Source organism: Pseudopodoces humilis, chromosome 14 (genome assembly GCF_049639895.1).
Source record: "Pseudopodoces humilis isolate 2021_Gansu_Grassland_sample_001 chromosome 14, ASM4963989v1, whole genome shotgun sequence".
Lineage (NCBI taxonomy): Eukaryota > Metazoa > Chordata > Aves > Passeriformes > Paridae > Pseudopodoces > Pseudopodoces humilis.
In genome coordinates this window covers 13,687,890-13,712,091 of record NC_142213.1, presented here as the reverse complement: position 1 = coordinate 13,712,091, position 24,202 = coordinate 13,687,890, and the positions used below count along the sequence as shown (strand labels likewise).

The following is a 24,202-nucleotide window of genomic DNA, read 5'->3' as shown; positions in this document are numbered from 1 at the left end:
TGGGCTCTGAAGAGACATGAAACAACAGGTGTTAATAGCAACTTTATTGTTTCACTGGTGCAAAATCATGATACTGAATAAACTTGTGTAATGCATTTTCCCCTAAATTTACAGTAATGAAGGTTATACATATCTATATAGATTGCAATTTCTCTATTTTTTATACTATTTGGAACAAAATTATCTTGATAAATACGCCCTGTGCACAGTACTGGCCCTCACTGAATGTCACAGAGCCTTAATATGCAAAATATAACTTCTGTTTTTGAACATGGTACTTTAAAACTCTCCAAACATGCATTAATATATTCTAGTTTTAGGGAAAAATATTACACTTAGTCTTAACTCGCGTTAAAAGAAAAGCACAAGCAGAATTTGACATACAATAATCCCAAAAATCTGATGCTCTGTAAGGATCAGACACAGTTTCAGCTGACAGTCACTGCCAGTTTAGAGCTCTAGTGCTAGAGAAGCAACAGTGAACAGACAGAAGAGAAATCAGAACTGAAGAGCCTACCGTGTCACATGGATTTCAAAGAAAATTTCAGCCATGCTAACTGATGAAACCTGTAGTTGCTGGTCCAACCTTCCAAGTTTGTTAGAGTACTCAACACAATGTTTGAAGTGCCAGACTGAACACATGAATGTTAACTTGACATTTCTGAAAGGCACAACCTAGGAACCTATCTTAAAAAAAAAATATGGTATGTAAATGAAAACAGGTACAGTGAGTGTCTTTCTAAAGAACAAGACCTTCATAAATTGGCCCCTCAGACTCTGGTGATTCCCTCCTCAGACGCAAGTGCTCCAGTGTGTTGTGAAAGTGTTTGTTAATTTGTTCTGTTTCTTCAGTAGATTCAAGGTTTGGGAGATCTTCTCTGATCTTCTGTATAAGCTGATTCAAAACCTGAATTGTCACCTGCAGAACATAAAACAAGTCATCAACATCACCTGTATACAAGCACACAGACATTAGTTTTAACAGACTTGTTTTTAAGCTATCTGTATTTGGACAATCCTTCAAAATGCTGATAAGACTGTATGGAGACAAACTGTTGGGGACTGCCTTCTCTGGTTCCTCACAGGACCTTTCCAGTTTCAGAGTTCTCTGGAAATTCCCCTATCTCAGTAAATGTGAAAAACTTTCATTAGTTTTGTAACTATTTCAACAGCATTTCTCTCCAGTGTATTCAATACAAATTTAAAAAGCTTCAAACACATCTGGCACACGCAATCAGATTGTATATGCACTGTGAGGTGACTGTTTCTTATAGAAGTCAGTCAGGATGGCAGTATCAGATTTAAAGTTATTCTTAGAAAACAAGGCATGGCTGCCTACAGGCTGAAGTTGGGCCCTACACAAAATGCATTGCAGGCCACCAGAGTATCCAGAGAGCATTTTTACATCTGCCAAGTGCTTTGAAATTCAAAGCTTTATTTTTATTTCCATCAGATACAGCATCTCCTATACTAGAGCACTCCTATACTAAGAAGGCAGTTCAGTTATTGGAAAGTCAGCAAATCCCTCAAATTGCTTTAGGAATTCTCTTAGAACTACAGGGTATTCTTTAATGTCTGCTCTCAGTCTATGACAGAGGAGACACTGATCTCTACTTGACCAAGCAGGTTTTTCAACCTGCATAACTCTTCTTTATCTGCTAACAGAAAATGGATAAGGTAACTAGCTCAGATTATATACACACACAATTTATGCTGAGCACGTATGGTGTCATATCTATTCTGTGAAATTAAAGTTTACACCAACCTGGCAGAGTCAGCAGTGACCATGAACACCTGTAAAGAATTTTCTTTCTCTTACGTATACATGAAGTTAGGTAGCTCTAAAGCTAGAGTCTTACTACATTTTCATCTAAGTTCCAGTAAGTTTTAGCCTAAAATATTTCAGGTATACAAGTCTCACAATATTTAAATTTGTAACTAAACTGCAAACATTTCCCCCACAATGTGAGAAGAACAAAGTTTAATCCAATAGTTTTACCAGCACATCAAGAATTGACTCCTCTCTTATCAGAAGAACTTGTGTCTCTCATGAGACTACAAGGCAAACTGAAGAGAATTTGTGGTATAAGTGTGAATGGAGAGCTTAAAGAAATGCTCTTTAAAAAAGATGCAACAGAGAATATATTTCCACTCACCGCCTCATTTTCCTTTTCATAAAAATAGATATATCTATTCAGAATTTCTATGAAAAGCTGGACTTGCAGAGAAGGGTCCATGCACTGATTTGCTATCTTCAGAGCCTTCTTTAGGCATTCCATTACTCTTTTTCCTCCATGAAGCTAGAAGGAAAACCACCAAAGTTACAAGAAATAAAAGAACCTTAGGGAGCTCCAGTATCTCTGCCCTTGGTGCACAGAACATTCCCTGGGGGTCTGCCACAGAAACACAAACTGCAAAGAGCAAGCTGCCACTTGCTCACCAAGTGCCCACCCTGTCTGACTGCCCCCAAGATTAGATTTTGTTAAATCACACAGTAACATGAACAGTTGTTGAAAGCCTTCAATAATAAGATCAATTCTCAATTTTGTAACATGTACCATGATGCATACTTTGAAAAATACATTTCAAACACTGCTCTTTAAAATGACAACAGCTTATGTGACAAGTCCTGAAGAACACAGAGGAATTTTTTACCTTTACTTCAATAACTTTTACCTTAAATTTGGAAGTAGTTCACATGCAAACTGAGCTAGCGCAAACAAGAAAAGTGGAGCCCAGTCAACTAGCTTTTAACTAGCTGACACTCAAAAGTTTGCCTAGTACTTCCACCCTTAAATTAGTCTTCTCCATTTTTTTTTTAATTTATGCAGTTTACACTGCAGTGAGTTTTAGAAGTTTCATGTTTTAGAATAAATTCCAACCAAACCTACTTCACCCATGTATCTACTTTAGAAGTGTCTACAGAAGGAATGCAGAAGTGTTACTGAGGCAGGTTGTGTCCCACTGCTGTCACTCTGTTCTTACCTCCTCTCCGTTCTTGTCAGTGTTTCGGCCCGACCAGAACAGATGGGCACAAGTGCTCACAGCTCGGCACTGGTCTGGCTTCTTCAGGAGTTTGGAAGCTGCCAGTGCACACTGTGTCCTCAAAGGCTCGTGGTTCTCCTCACTGAAGCACTTCATCCTCTCAAATGTCCCAATTATCAAGGTGATTGCAGCCAGCTGTGCTTTTGAGTCACTGATTTCATCTTCATATAGAGAGAAGGCCTAGACAAGGGAGAAAGCAAGACTCAATCAGAACACATCAGGAAACAAAAAAAAAAATCACACCTCTACTGACACAGCAAGAAACTGTCCGGTTTTCCATTTGTTAAAAGCTTCAGGCAGGAGAAAAATCTTTCATGTAGAGTGTAAAAATCAAGTAAATCCACAGACCAGAAAAAAGTCTTACAAGAAATAGTATTCAAGTGGTCATAGCAAACAAGTGTGATCCCAGATATAATCTGAAGATTGAGTTTTTCCTCATTTCAAGCACCTATTCAAACACAGAACTTCAGCAGCAGAAATAGCCCTTGAAGAAGATTTGGTTCTTTGAAACACACAAAACAGCAGAGCAGAGGTTGATGGCAGGTCAGCGATGACAGCAGGTAAGAAAAGTACTTGCACTGCTGCATGGATGAAGAACCTTCAGAGGACAGACAAATCTTGACTGTATCTCTAATGGAAAGTACATAATTACCATGCTGCTCTCATTGTCAGAATTGTGCTACAACAGCAACTGATAACAAACAGTGAGCAAACCGAGCTTATCAGCAACTCTTTAAAAACATGCATTTAGTAGCAGTATTAGAGGAAAGATTAGGACAAAGCTACAATATGGATAACATGGAACACATTGATTCTTTATGTGATGGGTAGGAGGGGAAGGTTTTTCCAACAAGTAAGGCTTAAGAAGACCAAGTTACAAGTTCAAATAGATTTTCAGAGTAGTTTATAATAGGTTCCAATACAAGGATTTTAACTGGCAAAGCCCAGCATAGCAGTTGTGAGCACCGCAGATTTTAGAAAACTTCCAGAGTGCTTGTGGTCAGGGTAATACCAGCTGGATATCAGGAGCTGGAGACAGAAGCAGTAAAGGAGCATTTTATGCTGAGAAAACTACACTCCTCCAGTGAGCCAACTACACGAGCAGGAGGCAGCATTGCAACATACCACTGTTGTCAGACTGAGTATTCAAATCAGTTGCAATGGAGCTTAATTCCACAGCAGCCTGGGAAGCAAGAATGAAACGAGGAGTTTCTACCTAGTAGCACTGGCTGTCCATCATTTCAGGTGTTCTAATCACACCACATGGAATGGTTCAGTGTTCAGCAAACCTACCCAAATTAAATTAAAGGCAGCACAGGACACCAGCCCTAATAGTTGAACACTCACCTGAGACATGAACTCATAGGCCACAGTTTCATGATTCTCAAAGCCAATTTCTCCTGCAGCCAGCGCTCCCTGCAGGAAGAGTCGGAGAGGCAGCTCTGCCAGCTCTGCTTTGATCAGAGCACTGATGGTCTGATGAGCAAAGGAAAAGATCTTCTGGCACTTCTTTTCCCATTTGTCATCCTAGACAAGAAAAACAAGTAAAGGCTTGAACAAGAGAATTGCTACAAGGAAAAGGGACTCTAAATTGTACTAAGATCTGTTAAGTGCTCTGGTCTCTTGCCATCTGATGCCACTCCAGTCACTCCAGTGCCCCAGCAGTAGTGCTGGCTTCAGTGGGTATGCACAAAATATTTCTTTAATTTACAAAAATTTCATACCCATTTTTCCTACCAGCTCATAGGAGCCTTCCTTAGAAGCCTACACTGAACTGCAGTTAGGACATCTGCAGTTAGCACATAGCTGAGAAAAAGCCTAGTTAGGCAAGAGGAGAAAAATTCTGTTCAGTCTGGAGCAATAAGAAGCGGAAAAGGATTTTAAAACCTTCATTTTGAAGAGTATTTTAACAAACATTGAAACTTATTTCCCCACAGTATAACACCCACAATAAAGGAAATACATATTTAAGGTAACTATCTCGATCAGAAAGTATGTAAGAGCCAAAATGGATCAGTCATTATTTTAATATACACTTTTACTACTTGTATAAGTTAAAGCAAGTGCCTTTTTGCAGGTTTAGAAACATTACAATAATGTAGCTACACTTTAGAAATTGATGAATTTCAATATCCAGATTTGAATCAGTTTCACGCCATTAGTTCTGGTCTCCAGTAAAGGTACATAATCAGTCACCTTAATGAATAAACAAAACTGGCCAATTTCTGCTTCGTCACTTCTGAAGTACTAAAGTAATTTATTATGACTTGATAAATATCTTCATTAAATTAAAAAACATTCAAACCTCCAGAAAAAATCTGCCTTGAGAAAAAACCCAAAAAAACAAGCCTTCTCTATCAAGTCTGAGCATACTCATCTAGCCAGACAAAATGCATTTTCAAGAAAATAAAGCTAAGCAAGCATACAAGAGCAAGCTAGAGGTGAACTTACCACTTTGGAGTTCTCTTTGTAGCGAAAAGCAAGCTGGTAGGCAGCAAAAACCAAGGGTGGCAGCGTGAAACGAATGCGCTGGTTCCCCCCTGCCCCAAAGTGCTTCCGGGCAGTGTTGAGGATCTAGAACAGAAGCACTGTGAGCTCAGAGAATCCTCCACAGAAGCAAGCACTCAAGGGAAGCTCAGTGCCCCACCCTAAACATATTTTCAAATTTGATGTAGAATTCATGCAAATAACCTGAATATACAGAAGTCTGTAATCACCCATTACACAATGGTTAGCCACTCTGGCTAATACACTTGGACTAGGCTGTTTGAATTTGCATTTCATATCTCTTCCATACAGAACGCATAATTTAAAGTGAGATACTGTGAAAATCCTATAGCCTTGGAATTTTTTTCCTGCTGCTGCTGCTGTATTGTAGAAAAATTTGATGCAAGCATTTGTGATGCTGAGGGAGCTATTATGCATTATTACTAAAAGGTATTAAGTAGCTCATAGAATTATACCCAAAAGATAACGTGACAAGTCCTTTGATGGCATTTAAAGGTGGTCAATGTGATTAAAGCACAGCACTGCTAGATGAGAAAGACAGACTGAAACTCAATCTTTGCAGAAATAGCTTCAACATCTCTCACTATTTAAATTCTTTTGGAGTAGAAATATCAATTTCCTTGGTACCAGCATTCCTTTGATGGAAGCTTTGCTCTCTATAAGAAAAAAAAAAAAACAAAACCACACTTTCTGCTTTACTCCAGCAATAAGATCCTGAAACGCAACTGTCTCCAGTTCCTGTAAAGCTATGCTTCTCCCCATTACACAAGTTTCATTACACTTTAAGTAAGAAGTTTTTATACCAGAACTTAAAGCCAAGCTAGATCAATGCTAGTTGTGTTATGCATAACTTGCACTTTATTCTGTTGCTCTATTCTCACTGTTTATACAGTGTGATCTTGCTGCAACTTCAGGACAGAGTCAGTCAATTTTATTTCAAGCACAATGTAATGTCACAGTAGTCCCCAAGCAGGCCTGACTCTGACATGAGCTAACTGTGCCATCTGCAGCAGCATCCAACTTCAGCACAGCTTCTGCCAGCCTCTCCAGTGGATCTGGCACAGACAGAATATCTCTGGCCCTCTACTCTATCACACACATCAAGATAGTTTATTTGAAGTTTAAGTGACCTCCCTAAAGCCAGAAACAGCAGATTACCAGTAGAGAACTACATTAAAGCTGCCACATATCAACTCAAACCATTACAAGTACCATAATGCACAAGTTTCAAGGACGTGTGAAATTTACTGTTACAGATGGACCAAGCAGAGAGGAAAAGCATTTGGAACCAAGCAGCAGGACACTACAAGCTGTATGAAGACCCCCATTTTTACAGAAATTAAAATCTCTAGGGCCAGACACACTAAACTGTATTTTCTGAGGTTTTTTGCATTCTCTTGGTACAAAAATACACAAACAGCACAGTACTCCAAACAGCACTTGCTGTGTTTTCCATAGATGGTTATATGAAGTTGTCAGAACATTAAGAGTTCTACAAATTAATACAGATAGTTGCCACCTCATGGGATGAAAAGTTTAAATCAACCAATGCTTAAGTCTTCATCTTTTTCTGAATAAACAACCCATCATCCTGCCACTAAAGGTGTCATACATAATGTTCTCTATTGAGTTTGTAGCGCCAGAGCAGTGATGTCCCAGCTCCCAGCTTCACTCAAGTCTTGTACAGTCAATACTGCAAGAACTGTGACAGTTCAGAGAGCACAGACACTGAGAGGCATCAGTCACCAACCAGGTACTGTTGGTCAGGGTCATCAGAACGCAGCAGATGAATAAATCTTCCCACAAGACTTTGCTCATCAGCAAAGTCCTCAGGGTCAGGATCTTCGGCAGGTTGATCTGGTTGATCCTGGATCAGTGTGGATACCAAATTCATGATAGCATCAACCTGTTAAAGGTAATAGAAGTTCTGTTTAAACTACAGTAGTCCATAAACATAAATTGTCAGCAATTTGGAACATCTTTACAGCCACTCATAGTGGTGATGATTCAGACTTATGTGCCTTACACCCTGAAGAAGGGTCCCTCTCAGCACAAGTGGGACAGGGTAGCACAGCAGTGCAGAGGAAATGCAGATTCCAAAGGCTATGCAGCCTTCTTTAGACAGTAGACCCAGTTTTAAAGGGATTCAGGGTCATTGCTCACACCTAACAGATTACTGTCTAGGCTGAGGTGTGGTAAATCAGAAGTAGTCTCTAGGATAAGGTCAGGTAAGATGTTCAAAGACATTTAAGAACATGGGAGGAAGAATGACCAAGTGGGATAAAGCCTGTGCCAAAGGAGGCAGGGGCATGCAGACTAGGAAACAAAGCATGCCCAGCATGAAGTCATTAAGTGTGTTTTCAGGTCTTTGAACAGTCAATTAAATACCTAGATTTTCAAGTTAATTTGTATCATACCTGTTCTTGGGACACAATTTCTGTGTTATAATCCAATACATTGCTAAGCACGTAACAACTCATGCTCTTCCTGGACTCGTAATCAAAGTATTCAAAGAGTGGGTGAAAATGCTTTAGTTTCAGAACTGTCAGGATATTGTTGTAAGTGTCAACTGGGATTTTCAAAAGTCTAGTCAGCTCCTTTGAAACAGCACTGCTTGTTGCAATACTAAAAGAAAATACATGCAAAAAACCACAATTAATCAATGGTTCACACATGTAGACAGGTTTGAAGTCTGCTTCAGAGTATCAATTCTGAGGTATACAACAACCACCAAGCAACTTGGTGCAAGGGAGAAAGGAAGCAAGTATCAAAATAAGTGAGATCTTGCTGTTTGGAACATACAGTAACAAATGCATGTTTTAAGTTGCTGCCAACAGAAGCAGAGAGCTGCAAACGCAGCAAAAGCAGAACTCTAGAGTGCTGTAAGGGATGATTACAAAATGTACACACATTGTGTGGCTGTACAGCACAATTTATGGACAGGGGAGCAGGTCCTGGTTAGTCAGGAGCTTATCAGGGCTGCTGCAGCTCGGTCCAAAAGCAGTGACCTTACACATCCAGAGCATGGCTCTGCTATCTCACCAAACGTGGCAAAATGCAGAAGGCCTGATTTTAGGGTATTAATTGCCATGCCATAGAAAATGCAAGAGACACTTACTGTTCCAGATTAAGTTTGTTGAATATTTCCACAGTAGTCTCCAACACCTTGTCAACATAGTCCACACGGTCTGGGTAGCATTTCATAGCCAGGTTAATGAGAGAAACTTGCAAAGACACCACATCCTCTGAGGGCATATCCTGCCGAGACTGAAATTTAAGACAGCATGAAGTTGATACTAAAGCACAGAACTTTGCAAAAAAACACCCCCAAAACTGCATGCAGGGATACCCAACATACCTGTATAACAGTAGCAACCTGCTGTGAAAAGATATCAAACAGTTTGATATCTGCTGGGATACCAGGTCCATCTTCACGATGTGCAAATAAAGCTAACCTGGTGACAGAGCAAGGAAAGCAGCTTGGTCAGGATAGCTTTTCCACTCCTCAAACACAGAGCAGAAAGAGGGACTGGCAGAAAAAGCAAGTCCTTTAGGTATATTTGGAAGCTCTATTACAAGCAAAAAGGGAATTAATGGAAGTTAGAAGCCTTTTGAGCAACTGAACCTGGTAACTATCAGTCCTGGAAAAGAGTGCTGACAGAAAAGGCAAGGTGAAGAAGAACATGAAGGACATTTCATAACTGATATTCTTCATCTAGAAACAAGTGCTCTGTTCTTTCCAGCAGATTAAGAAGTATAGAGTAGGCTGATGGAAGAGCAAATATCCTGCATTTATTCATTCAGTGATATTACTGAAATTAGACACCCAACTGCATCCTCCACAAAACAGCCTCCAGAAAAAAAAAAAAAAAACACACAGAAGGAATATGCTGACTTAAATATTCTTTGTTGCTAAAGACCAACCAATATGTTTGGAACTTACACTATTTGCAGAGAACAAAATACAAAGTGAACTTAAGAACAGAGAAGTGAAGAATATTTTTTTTTTCTTTTTGGTGGGGGGAGGTGGTGGAAGAAAGAAATTGCCATCCAGCAAGCATGCAGGAGATTGTGAGAGGTATTTTTATGCATAAGAGGAGAACGTCATGCCAACCACCATTTCTGCAAAAATGAGATACAGGACAGAAAGCACCACTATCAGAAGATTAACACCTTACCAGAGTTGCAGCTTAAGAAGCTCAGCACTGCTATCTTGACTTTCTAATTATTGAGATTATTCTACTCTGAATTAGAGAAAGAACTACAAAAATATTTATGACAAGGTGTTGCATTAAAGTTTTTTAAATTCTTTCTACAGGTTTCTCAATTTTGATTCTGAATGAACTCTGGATCTGAAATAAAGGGACACATAAGAAAAGCCTGGGAGGCAAAAAAACTTCACTGCCAGGAAAAATAAGACATTGAACTATTCTTATATTTGATTAGGGTGCTAAGAAGCAGACTTTCTAAAGCCAGGAACAATCACTGCCTTTTCTTAGAGGCATGAGGGAGCTTTCCTCGGCAACAGCTCGATGTAAAGCCAGCAATGCTTCAAGGTATGAACAAGCTGCAGGTAGATGGCAGCATAATTAAAAGTCATGAATGGTTTAGTAAGGCAACAAAGATCCCAAAGCAGCAAGACTATTTGCAGAGATTCCTTCAGCAGGAAAACCCCACAGGAATAAGGATAAAATTTTCACAAGCTTCTTCAGCAGTCACTGATCAGCAGTTCAGATCCAATTACCCAATGCCAGCTGAAACAAAGATGAGAAATGCCAAGAGGCACAACCTATACAGGGCAGCTTCACATCTTTACATGATACTGAAGCTCCTGGCCATTGCTGCTACCAGCTCCAACACAAACACAAAAGCAACATCCCCCCTACACACATGGACTCCAAGGACAGATCCACTCATATGCTCCAACACTGGCAGTAACATTACAGTCAAAATCTCAAGCTGCCAAACTACAAAGATAACCATCAGCTGCCACCTTTCTGCCCTTGTCCTACAGCCTGAAGAGAGAGTTCTGGAAGCCTTCAGTGGCCCAACAAACCCCAGCAGTGGTAAGGCTGGGAGGACAGAGGGTCACTGCTGGCCAGTCATGTACTGGTATTTGTAACAGTAAGAACACAAAAAACTAACTGTGGAGGTGATACCAAAGTTTAACATGACAGTAAAAGCTGCACAAGAAATGCCTTCTCACAAGAATGATACTGCCACACTCCAGTGTAAGAGCCTAGAAAAATATCCCATGACCTCTTAAAAGTAATCACAATAGTCTCAAAAATCAGTTACAGGCAACATTTCGTGGGATTTGGGGGTTTTGTGATGTTTGGGGTTTACATTTTTGGGGTTTTTTCTTAAGCTAATAAAATGATGAAAAATCTGAGCTACAGCATCAAAGTGTGGAAAACCAATGAATTCCTGTGAACATCTCTGAGGGTAGCAAAGTGTCTGACAAATGCACAAACACTGAAAGATACTCCAATAAAACCAAAGTCTTGAACATCTAAATCTGCCATAACCTGGAGAAAATGAACTACAGACTTGGTAATTAAAAAATTCAAGATCCTAAGTTATACCAGTCATGCCCAATACACCTAAGTCCTCCCCAGACATTAGAGAGGATACAATAATCCTACCCAATGCTGAGTGCCAGAGGGACCAAAGATCCCTGTGGTAACTGAAGTCCATATATTGGTACGTGGACCAGATGTATGAAGGTACATGTGTGGATGGAAATGCAAAGGACAAGGCTTTTCTAGGGCCTGAGAGAAGCCATGCAGGTACACTTCCTTTCTGCAGTAAGAAAGTGCAGGTGCTCACTGAAAATCTGTGCTTCCTTCCAGGATACAAATTAAAACTTCAGTTTGACCTTAAAGGTCTTTTCCAACGTAAAGGATTCTATGATTTCTCCCCCAAATCTGAACTCAAGCAGTTTTAAGTAGTACCTCCACAGGAAAAACATGTTTTTGGGAGAACAGTCAAGATGCTAGCGGCAAGTTAAGAATTAAGAAGGTAGTTCCATTCCCTACTAGCTCTGTTCTGAAGAAGCATTGTTATGTTCTCTGATCTCTGACGCTGCAAGGTAAAGTATCCCTGACAGGTGATTTAGCAATTAGGATCTTCAAGTTCTCAAGAGGCACCTATGAATGATATGGATGTCAAAGCAGGGCGCTGCTGTCACTTCAGTTCTGAAGCATGAAACTACTCAATATTAAATAGGCTATTTCCCGGATTAATCTGTTTACAAGTTTTAATCAGTCCATAAAGCAGGTTTCATTGGAAGCTGTAAAAGCAGAATCCAGAGAACAGAAGCTACAGAAATAATATTCTTCAGAGCTTTAATTACAGCTGATACAAACACATGGAAACAGTGAAGTGGTATCAGAAATTAAATACAGAAGAATTATCATCTGCTTGTGCACAACACAAACTTAATTTTGAGTCAAGTTCCACCCCCTTGGTCACTCACCTGTCAATTAAAGCAATAATTATATTTTTCACATTCACATTTTGGTGCAGCTCAGCACAGGCTCTGAGAAATGGGTTCAGGGTTTGGAGGTGAAATTCATCTGGGAAAACCTGAAGTTTTAGATCAATAGTCATCAAGTTATAAACTGAATTTGCCCATTGTTACACAGAAGATAAATGCAACAGAATAATTTTAAAGCAGATAGCCATACAGTAAATACACTCTGGCCTATGAAGCTGACCTTGACTGGGTAAAGGCATGAAGCAAGAGATACAAGACAAATGGGTAACTCCAGGGCCCACCTCTCTATTACAACTCATGACACAGGCATTGCTGCTCAGATGCTTTTAAGCTACTGCAACAGAAGGAGCACAAAATGGATCCATTTCCACTCTGCCCATCTGGTGAAAAATAAAGGACAAGCCACTGTGTACAGATCCCAGGGATGAAGTTCTCCAGTCCATGAGGAAGATGTGAAAGCCGCCTGAATCTGACTAAACGTATAGAAGTGTCCCTGTGTCCCATCACTGCATCTGAACTAAAGCAACTCACCTGTATGATGCACTCCATGAGGTACTCCTGAGCTAAAGCATCTCTACAGTTCACAACTTGCTCCAGTATTCCAGGCAGAACAATCTGGAATAAGAGGGAAAAGGTATTGCAGTGATTTTACAATTACCTTCTAAGTTTATATTCACACACGCATTTAATCCAAGCAGAGCAGAGTTTCTAGCAGTTCTCAGCCGATTCTCTACATAAAAGCTTTCTGATAAGAAGTCACATTTTTCTGCAGTTCCATCCTTCAGAGAAAAAAAAAAATCTATCAATCTCAGAAGTCTGTCCCTTTCATACATTATGCAAGCTTTGATTTCATAAGTCAGTGCTACTGACTTTGCTGGCACATACCCAGGGTCTCAGCAGCACCATTCAAAGCTGTTTTCAGCAGCTGTATGGTAGAACTTACCAGGGACAGACTTCCAAATAATACATTTCCTTCACTGTCATTTCACACAGTAACAGGTCTCTTGAATGCTTTGGGAAGCACAGCCTCACAAGTTGTGAAGACTATCCCAGAACACTGGATGTGCACATATCCCTTAGACCAACCCACTATTCTGTAAGGAAAATAGGAATTGGGAAGTAAAGTTTTATAATTTCTTGTCACTGTTACAGACTTACAGGAGAATGTGTGAATCATGTCCTTGGCCTGAGAACACACTGTATACCTTCATGAGTATTCAAAACTTTTCCTCAGGTGAAGAGTTTGAGAAGCACTGGGATTACTGAACTTACAGCAAAACTGTAACACTTCCAGCTGCTCATCCGGAAGTCCAAACTAGTTTAGTTTGGAAAACATTGGCAGAAGTCAGAAAGGGTGGACAGCCATCCTACCTGCTTGTATCGCTCCACATTAACCCCTTCCAGCTGACTGAGGCGGACCAGGTTTGTTCCCACAAGGATCCTCAGCTCCTGCCTCTCACGCTCCCTTTTCTCTCTGTCCCGACTGTGGCCTTGGTGCTGCATTCGCACCCAGAGTTTGTTCATCTCAGCAAAGTTCAGCAGCACAAAATCCATTGAGTCACTGATGTCTCCAGTGGTTTCTTCACTGCAATTGAAAAGCGGTCAAGAACAGAAAAGCTTGTCAGAGGTATTCATCCTTCCAGTCACTGGTGAACATGTAAGTTTTAAGAAGGTTAGAGGGTGGGGAAATGTGTGGTGGGATTTCTGGTTTCAAAAGAAACTTTCATATCCTCACTTGTGAGGAACTTTAGTGCTAGAAGGGAATTCTTAAGGGACCTGTTTCTAGCATATCTGCTTCTCTCAAATCTGAAGTCATATAGAAAATTTAAATAACCTCTATTAACAGTGATTTTATCAAGTTAGCCCATCCTCCTTACTCTGCTTGCTCGCCTTCATCTGGTAAGATATTCCTGGTACACTGCAGGAGATAGTTTCTAAGAAAGAGGCCTCTAAGAGGATGCTGCACTCCACGGCACATCTCCACCAGGTCTTTCAAAATATCTTTCCTGGACTGTGGAAATGACTTGACATAGACAACACCTACTGTTATCAGCAGATACCTGCAAAAGGCACAAAGTCAAACAATAAATCATACAGTAACAACATCACACTTAAAGGCAATAGTTCCTTTTGTCCATCATGGCAGCATTACAAAAGCACAAAAAAGCAATAAAATTATCACCTGGGTCCCACAATTTCGGATATTTAGCCAGCCTTCAACTCCTATTTTACTCAGCTACAGAGCGCAGCAAGTCTGAGCAGCCACTAGACCTCATTACAATGCTTGATACACTGAATATATAAATGCTCACAAAGTTCTGAATGGTCTCAGACCAGCTCATTTATATTTCCAGCATTCCACTAGGCTGGAAAACAGCTCTGACACATATAGGTAAGTAACCTACAATGGGGAAGTAGTTAAGTCTCTCTCACACTGTAGTCTAGCAACTACTTTGCAGTTTCTACAAAGAAACAGAGTAGGCTACAAAGCCTACTCTGTACAAAGCCTACACAGGACCTCCATGAAAACACCACAAGTTTCATCAGGGAAAACCAGAGTCTGCAAGCAGGCAGGAAGAGAACTCTGGTAGTTACAGAGGGGAAGCATCAGCCAAACTCCAGAAATTCCATGAAGATGCAGCCTGACGTGTCCAGAGCCTCTTCCTAGCACAAAGTCAGGAATGAAATATATGAGTACCAAGCAAAACCTAAAACCCAAAACCGACTATGTTTTATGTTTTATCTCACACTTCTTATTCCCTAAAAAGGCAGAAGGTTATGAAGCAACTACTGTGTGGCAGAAGGCAAGATCCAGATCCTCAGGTAAGAGAAACAGCTAATAAATGCATAGTCAACCTCCCTGATCAGTGTGGTACTTTATCTTCCACTGTCCAGCTCCTTACCCAAAAGCCAACTTCATTCCAAGACTGAAGTGCTTTCATCTTGGTCATGTGAAAAATTAATACATTGACAGGAAGAACTGACCTTCTGCAACTGCACTCTTGGCCTAATCTCAGAAGTTTCACAGTAATCTGCTCCAAATAGGCAGAAATACTATTGACCACTGTAAACTGATTGAGAAGGCAATCACTGTCCAAAGCCAGAGCTGGACAACTATTCACCAGTTTAAAAAAGAAAAAGCAAACAAAGCCAGACATCAACATACACACACTTACAGTCTTGGAATAATATTTCCAGCATACTGTACTAGCTCATAAAGGTCTGCCACCTTCCTGCCTTTGGCAAATTCATCTGTCAGGTAGACTTCCAAGTAGTGTAGCTCATCAGAAATTGCCATGTCTTTTTCTCACAGTTAAGGATTTTAAGTTAGAATGTCTACAATGCATTTTCATAGTAATTTGCTCATTCACACACAGGAAGAAAGATGCTGTACCAAACACAAACATGACCAAGCAGGCAGTACTTCTAGAACACTAATCATCATTGGGATAAATGTGCAAAATTAACCTCAAACCTTTAATCAATTTTTAGCATATTAGAAAAGGATATAAAACTGGGAATAAAAGAGTTGTTTTAGAGATCTGATATTGATTTTAGAACTAGACTCCTGAAACTTCCCAGAGGAAGATATGAAAAAGACCAGTTTTATACCAGAGAGAAAAACTGAACTTACACAGTGAGCAAAGTGTACATTCTCCTACAATACATACGTGAATACATAGACATTGAATACTGAGGAGAAAAGTGCTAAGAAATATCTGACACAAGATACCATTGTACCAAAAAAAAAAAAGCAGATGAACATCCCATTCCAAATACATTTCAACTATTAGCTTCCTCTTGAAAGGATACAGAGCTCGTAATAGCTCTTTGGAGATAACATGGAAGTCCGTAGCTCCCCAAGCATGTTGGAAGCGTGTTTCAGAGCATCCATAAGCTTGTTCTTGTCCTTCAGAGGAAGAGAAAAGGCTGTTAGAAATAACAGTAGGCAACTGCAGGACTTCTTATGTATAAAAAAAATCTCAAGTAGTTTAATACCTAGCTTATACTACACCACCCATGCTAAATGAACATTTAACCTGAGGTGATAAGAAGATGCATCTGAAGACTGAGCTACAGTAAGAAAACATAATACTAATGGTAGAAAAAACTAAAAACATTCTGCTTATGCAGCAATCTCCACCCAACACTCAGATTCTATCCAGCAAGCAAATCTGGTCTGATGTTTTGCTCAGCTCTCACAGATCTCCTAGAAACCTCTAGGAGACAGACAACACACACTGCCATCATCACCTTCCCCTCCTTCTCACCCACAAAAAACACCTCACTGAAAGCCACCCCTTCCTAGTCTGCATCTAACTTAGCTTCTGGTGCATTTAATCACCTGGCATCTCAGGATACAACCACAAACCTCTAATCTACCACTTACACAGACTTGAGCAACCCATCATAAGCAGTAGCAGTGGGTTTTGAGGAAGAACAAAAAGAATTGCTAGTGTGATGCACTTAGTGTATTTATACTGCCACTTAATCACAGATAGCAGTGAAAAGCACAGCTGCAACTACTTAAAGATTTCCAAAGCATTCCACTGAGCACAAAACTGGAAGAGGTGTTACACTTCTTGCTACTGTCATTTGGCTGCAAACAAAGTTAGCTTGGATAACCACATGAAAACATATGGGAATATTTAAGTTTTCATTTCAACTTTAAGCAGTTTCTCCAAATAAAAACGAAGGCTTCTCAAACATAAGAAAGCCATGTGTGATTACATAATCTGCCTGAATTGGCTACAATTCCCAGATAAAAATCTCAGCACAACACTAGTCTATGGTGTTTTCCAGTCACAGAAGAATTCACACATCCATCTATAGTTAATCACTACAAAATTGATCCTGTGCAGCAGGTAATTCATCAGCAGCCTCTCAGTCTGACAGTCACACCAAGAAAAGGCTACATGAAAAAAAACAACAGAATGGTGGACATGAACAATAATCTCATAAAGTTCATCTCAGGTTTATTTAAATACAAGCATGTAAATTATAAAGTTACATCTTTAACTTATCTTGTCAAATACTGAGCAAAATCAGGAAGACACATTCAAAGAATACCCAATGCTTACTCTCAATGAGCAGCTGCCTCATTTATTGGCAAAGCCTCTAGCACAAAGATACATAAAGGGTTAATTTTCCTCACAGCACTAGAGATTGGTATTGATTTACTGTTTCATTCCTAGCAGACAAGAAGCTTCATTGCATTTTAAAGTCACATTCTTACCAAACATCTCTTCATCTGGAACGACTGCACCTTCACAGCCTGAATGGCTTCATCCAGGAGTTTTTCCTGTTCATCCTGAGGAGATTGCTGTGTTGTTGGCTGAAGGAAAAAAGAAACCAAAATATCATAATTCAATTTTTTTTATAAAGCTATTTATGACTTGACTAAAACTGGACTCACACAGTTTAGAACGCACTGCAAGTGTCACTGTAGTGTGACCACTCAAGGGTTGTCAGAAATAGTTGTGTGACATGTAATGGAGAAAGTTCAAGTGCCCTGCAAAAACCTGAGGGGAGGTTACAGGTAGCCTATGAGCACCACTGCTTCTTGGATAGCAAAGCCGTGGAGGCAGAGCAGGGCAAACTCTTCCTTTCCAACATTTAGAACAAGAACCCAGTGCATGTAGCTGGGAAGAAAAGGTCCAAGAGAATGCAGAGACACGACTGTGCTGAGACGAAGCACTGTTGTTACTTGAGTCCACAAAGCTTCAAAGCAGTGCCCAGCCCACACTCTGCAACTGCACAGATGCTTTCTGTACTCACAAGTTCTCAACTTGTCTGAGCCATCTCATTCCATTCAGCAGGACTAGTTTCAGATAAGTAAAGGATAAAGTACAGTGAGTGCATTCCAGAAGGTAGAAGCTACTTGCGGATTGGATCAGAAAGCTGAAGAGAAACAACAACTCCTCTTGTGTCCTTGTCCCAGTCACACTGTCAGAGTGACTCTTGCTTCCCCTCAGAGTGGCACACTCTACACCTTCAACTGAAACTTTCACTACCTTTTGACTTTCCAAGGTTCATACTGCATTTTCTTAAAATATTAAATAAATCCATTGCTTACATCCTTATATTTCCCCTCAATCCAGCTATAACAGGTCTTCTCCTACTACAGCTGCTACCCTCTCTCTACCAGAATAATGAGATCAGTTTCTACAAGCATCTTTAAATTATTTGCTAAGATGTCCAAATTTACTTAGATCAGAACCGCTACTGCTGTCCCTACCTGCAGCCACAGCCCTCCTCCTAAGGCTTTACAAGGAAACACTGCCATCCACCTCTTGTTCAGGATCAGCCTTTAAACACCTCTCTAGAGCATCTCCACTTCTCTCAACCTTGCAGTTTGTTTTCAGATGGCCCCTCTGAAATACTGCTGGAGACAAAACCATTGATGCAGTATCTCAGCTACATCTTTTCTAGCACATAGTGATTTGCACAGCAGGTTTTCTGAGCCTTCACCTTCGGTAAACTCTCAGCTATTTATACTTGTTCCCTTCATCCACTGTGCTCAGGTCGTCCCTGGTCTCCTCCTTTTAACTGCATTCCAGAAACAAGCTGGAAGGCCATGAATTACATCACCCTAATGTTTTTAAAAACCATCTTCAGTACCAACTCCCACATGCCCCAGGCATGGAGTCCCCAGAAGTATCTGTTGAGGACTGAGATTAAGACTGAGGCTGTCATTAAAACAGAGAAGTTTTAATTTAACACAAATTTAATGGTGATAGAGCATTTCACACCCCTGTTATTTCCCATATTTAATTGGGTTCTCGTTCTGCAGTTGAAATCTCCCCACTACCCTTTTCCACATACAGAAAACACAAAGTGCTCTGCAATACTGTTCTTGCCTTGATCATGCTCTTGAAGCTCCTCAGTCACCCAGCTGGCTAAAACCAAGGCTGATCCGATCCAACACAGGTCACAAACCTGCTTCAAAGGAGGTTATATGGGAAAAAAGGTTCCTTCCAACCAACATTACTGTGACTCTATGTGCCTCAGGAATAGTCCAACTATGCACAATAACTAATTAAGAAATGTACTCAGTCAACAGAAAAAGCCATTCTGCTAATTAGAGTGACTGCACCTCTTACAAAGCTCTCTATATATAATTAATCCGTGTGTAGGTCTTCCAAAAATGATTTAAGCATAAGGATAAAACAGCAAACATGGTTAGATGATCCTATTTCCCAGGCAATTCAATAGCTACAAACCCTTAGACAGCCTCAAACTGTGAAACAAGTATGTTCTGCCAGCAGAAGTTTGCTGTAATTGCTAAGCTTTAATTATTCAGCGGCAGATCAGACTTTTAAGGAATATAAAACGACAGTGCAGGGACTAGTGTGCAGTAATCAATATCAGAACATCACATAACAGACTTGCTGAATTTTGTTTATGCCAGAACACTGGTTACATTCTACAGTCCCCTGAATCCATACCAGTGCTTTAGAGAAAATAAATCACTACTGAGCTGGATGCCATATGCTCTGACCACATCAAATCTCTATTAAAGCACAGCTAGGAACAATGCAGCAATGTTAACACTGACCACAACTTCCTATGCCCCCTTTTCCTCATGGACATTAAGTTCACATAGCCACCAGCTCTGCTCTTCCATCCCCAGCTGTTCACAAAGGCCAGACAATGTTGGGAGGGCAGTTAAGGCTGAGAAAAAGCTGTAAAACAAGCCCAGCTGATTAACAGATTGCCATTCACCTGGTTCTGCCTAAAGCCACATAAAACGCTGCAAGCAGGGCTGTGAAAAGAAGGCTTTTTAACAGCAACACCAAGCCAAAGCATTACTGAAACACACACATATTTGCTACAACACGAAGTATCTGGTTGAGTCCATGTGCGTTGGTTTCCTCACTTTTGGTGTGCAAACACGTTGGTTACAGAATCATGGCTCAGCAGATACATTTGTATCTTCTTACAGAACTCTAACAGCTGTATTTTAGCAGCAGTTGGGGACATACTGGAATTTCATTCATTTATAGGGCCAGCTGTATATCAAACTCTGTCTGCATTAACAGAAGACAGAGAATACTTGCATTTCTGCTCTAAATTTGAACAGCCAGGTCCCACACTGTATTCAACACTGGGACTAAGAACTGAATTCATCAACAGAAGCATTTTCATATTAACACAAGATAAGAATTTATTTCTTCAGATCTCTCCAAGATATGAAGAATTAACACAGATGCAAATACAATTTGTATGTGTGCCAATTTGAAGACTGAGAAGGTGATCAGCCTAAACAAAGATGTCTTTATGACAAGGGCACTACACTTCATGTCTGAAGAAAAGACAACTGGAGCATTTTTCAAATGGCACGAATAGCAAAATAACCTACACTGCTGCCAAAAGCATAAAACAGGAGCAGTTGTGTTACTTGAGGGGTTGTTTGTAGTAATTTCACTTCTGTAGGAATAGCAGCACTAGTGAACAAGTTCCAACTTTTCAAAGTCTGAATATGAATCAGTTTACCATTTTCTTCCAACTTCAGAAGACAAGCTACTTTCAGCTTTAGAACTGCAGGGGTTCCCAAACATAAACTGGTTATTATCAAGTGATACGCAAGATCACATCAAGACACACATATCCTACTAACACAAGCCTGAAGTTTGAGGATGCTGTGACAAAAGGCAAATGAAGGAGAGAACATATAGCAAAAACCTACTAGTGACATCCAGCATGGCACACACTGAAATCAGAACACAGTTCTGCTAGATTCCATGTTGAATAGAGCTGTTTATGTTATGTATCTTACACTTAAATTACCAACCTTGTAATATAAAATAGTATTTTCAAGTGTCATTTTACCAAAAAAAAGCAGCTGTGGAGTTCTAGGGCCATCTACAAAAACAATCTTGAACATCAGCTTTTGAAATGGAAGATACTTTGACCCTGGGCAAAAGCAGCAGTACAGAACATCCTGCCTTGTCAGCTACATGTACAATAAGGTACAAAGCCCTGCCTAAGCACAAGAGAAGCAATTTACAGCAATTATGCAGCTATTTAGACTTCAGAAATGTCTGAGCTATACCCACACCAGATACACAGCAAATGTTGTAGGAAAAAAGGAGAGTTATGTGAAGAGATTTGCTTTACTCATTTTTTCCTCAGAAGCAAGTGAGCAGTGGAATAGGGACAGAGAACTGCCTCCCCCAGCTGCATCAGCAGCTTCTGCACAAGAGACAAGTCTTTTGCTAGCTTTGAACACAGGGCTAGCATAAGTTACCACATGCAAGTTATGGAAGTCCAAACTCCCAGCAGATGAATTTGGAGGGGGTTGCTGAGGAAAGCTAGTTTTTGGTGTGGGGTTTTTTTGGTGTGCTTTTTTCATTCCTTTCCGGTTTTGTTTCTTTAGCTGCTTTTTTTAAATTAAGGCTAGTAAATGAAACTCTAAGTTGTAAACTAAACTCTAAGTTGCCTTGGAAAACATTTTTTTAAACCCAAAACAGCTTGAAAACAGCTGACCAGAACAGTTACTACAAATTATCCTGCAGATAACAATTAAGAAAGTATATTACTGCAGTAGCAAACATTATTCTGGATCATGCCTATCCTCATAGCAGCAAGTACTCCTGAACGTACAAACCAAACATTGCACCTATTGTGTAAGATTTACTCATTTTTTAACACTCAGTTTCATGAGATTCACTTTTAGTTCCGTATTTAACACTGAGCTGCACTCTAGAGAGGACCCAAAATAATAACCTATTAATCATCATTTAAAAATCTGGTATCTTGGATACTCAAGAATGACACAGAGTACTCTCTGAAGGAGAACAAAGTTCAAGGGAGCTTGTCAAGCCTAAAAGCTCATATTCTGACACACAGGTGCCTTAAGCTGCATGCAGAGTATAAAAATTAATGAGTAAAAGGTTTTGCCTCCATTCCATTCTAAAGTGCATTTTCATCTAATCTCCAAATCTTGACTTGAGTTAACTGATGTGCTTAGAGCCTGTTCCACATGGCACTTCCTTCTGTTTGCTCACACGCCTGTACTGAATGCCACAACAAATGACATTTACCCAGGGAGGTTTTCCTGCCCCCTCCCAGTTGGATGTTATTAAGACTACCTGCCAACACATCACTGCTGAGACATTTCAAATGACTGCTGCCCAAGAGAGAGGGTGGGTGAGCTACCGCAGCAGATCAGGACACTGCCAGCCTACAGCTGAGGCCTGGGTGCATGCAGTGCACTGCTGGGAAATATATTGAGGGAACTGCCAAAAAAACAAAAACAAAACAAAAAAAAAAAACAAAAAAGAAAAACCCACATAAGCATTTAATACCATACAGGAAGCATTTCTCTGCAACACTGTAGGCTCCAGAACTTCTATTACATCTCACAGTATAGAAGCTCAGAGATAAATCAGAGAGATGAAAGCATTTTTCACGTGTTGAAACTGGTACTTACTGCTACAGGAAGCCACAAGACACTATTAAGTATTAAAGAGATGGACTTTTTATTCAGGGTATGATCAAAAGCAGCCAGAGCCCTCTTAAAACAAGTCATGTTAAAGGTACTTAAGCATTCAGCTTCAAGATTTAAACCAAGCTCAGCCGCAGGAAATCACAGGGGAGCCCAATTTGGTAGAGGGAATTATCCCATGTTTAACACCTGTGATTAGCCCATGTTCAACATCTGTAGCTTTATTTTTTCTGAATCACCTGACTACATCTATTCTTAGAAAGAAGCCATGAGACCAGACAAGTGTCTGGCCAGTTCCCATGGAAATGACAGAGAAAAGGAGTTTCATTGCTGAATTAGTGACAACCACAAAATATTTGTGTGGAGGACAGAGACTGGTGGCTACATAGATTTAGTGTTTCTCATCATCTAATTCAGTATTTAACATTCCTCCTTCAAGTAACACTACAGGTTTTGCCCAGCCCCAAAGATATAGAAACCAACATACATACAACTTTAAAAAGAAAGTCTGTTCCAAAAGCCTAAGAACTGAGCAATCCCTTCTTTATAAAGCATTTGGTTATTTTCTGCCTCACTATCAGTATACTGTTAGCATTGTTCCCACGCCACACTTAGGCTAATTACAAATCGTGGTGGTTACAGCAAGTGCTGCTTAAAATTTTATTGATTACATACCACGGAAGGCATATTAAAGACATCTGTGTTTTTTTAGGAAACTTGATTGTTCCCTTATTTTCATTGACGACTGAAAAGTATTTCCTAGTATGCATTATTTCCACGTGGAAATTTCAGGTTTCACAGAATGAATGAGGTCGGATAGATCGAGTCCAGCCTGTGGCCAAACAGCACCTTGTCAACCACACCATGGTACTCAGTGCCATGTCCAGAGTCCAGCCCTTCCTAAACACCTCCAGGGACTGTGACTCCACTACCTCCGTGGGTAGGGGACATTCCAATGTCTAATCACCCGTCTCGTGAATAAATTCCTCCAAATGTCCAACTTGAATCTCCCCCGGCAGATTTTAAGAGTACACCTTCATGTCTTATTGCTAACTGCCCGAGAGAAGAGGCTGACCCTCACCTCGCTGCCCCCTGCCTAACAAACACCAACATTTGCGGCAAAGAGCGCTAATGAGCTGCGCCCACCAATGCACAACCACCTCTTCTGCCGGAAAAGAAAGGAAGTTTACTCGGGAAGCCTACGACAGCAGTCTTGGAGGATCAGGAGGGACTGGAGCGCAGGCTGCAAGGCGGACACCAAGGCACACGTGCACAGAACCGGCAATGACAGACACCCGGGTTTAACACAGGGGCAGCACGGCAAAACAGAGCTAAACTGACCGCTCGTACGGCTGCGATTCCCCAGTAAAAACACCACCTTCCCCTGCGCCCCTGCGAGCAAATGTGCTGAACCCAGCGAGGCGGTGAGCCGGCGCAGGCCGCGGACAGCGTTACCGCCGCCACCACGGGCCCGGCCCGCACCTCAGCCCCGCCCGGGCCGGACCGTGCGGCCTCCGCGCCCGCCGCAGCCCCGCACCCGGCCGGGCCCGCCGCGCCGCCGGCCCAGCGCGGCCGCTCAGGGCGCTGCCCAGGGCCCAGGCCGGGCCCGTCCCTCAGCCGCCGGGCCCCTCCGTCCCACCGCCGCTGGGGCTCCCCCGCGCCCCGCGCCCCCCGCCCGCTGCCCCTCACCATGGCCGCGC

General features: G+C 41.0%; 1 protein-coding gene across 1 annotated transcript; it reads right to left on the bottom strand.

The window, feature by feature from the left end:
- Positions 1 to 29: 29 nt before the first annotated feature.
- On the bottom strand, positions 30 to 24,194 carry VPS35 (VPS35 retromer complex component). The gene is made up of 17 exons (XM_088062431.1): positions 23,844 to 24,194; positions 17,289 to 17,387; positions 15,866 to 15,962; positions 15,229 to 15,352; positions 13,930 to 14,112; positions 13,424 to 13,637; positions 12,584 to 12,667; positions 12,032 to 12,141; positions 8,912 to 9,008; positions 8,672 to 8,820; positions 7,971 to 8,178; positions 7,304 to 7,459; positions 5,497 to 5,619; positions 4,393 to 4,572; positions 2,986 to 3,225; positions 2,157 to 2,300; positions 30 to 919 (listed from the first exon to the last, which is right to left on the bottom strand). The coding sequence occupies exons 1-17, from the start codon at positions 24,192 to 24,194 to the stop codon at positions 740 to 742; spliced, it is 2,739 nt and encodes a 912-aa protein (XP_087918557.1). The 3' UTR covers positions 30 to 739.
- Between the last annotated feature and the right edge of the window lie 8 nt (positions 24,195 to 24,202).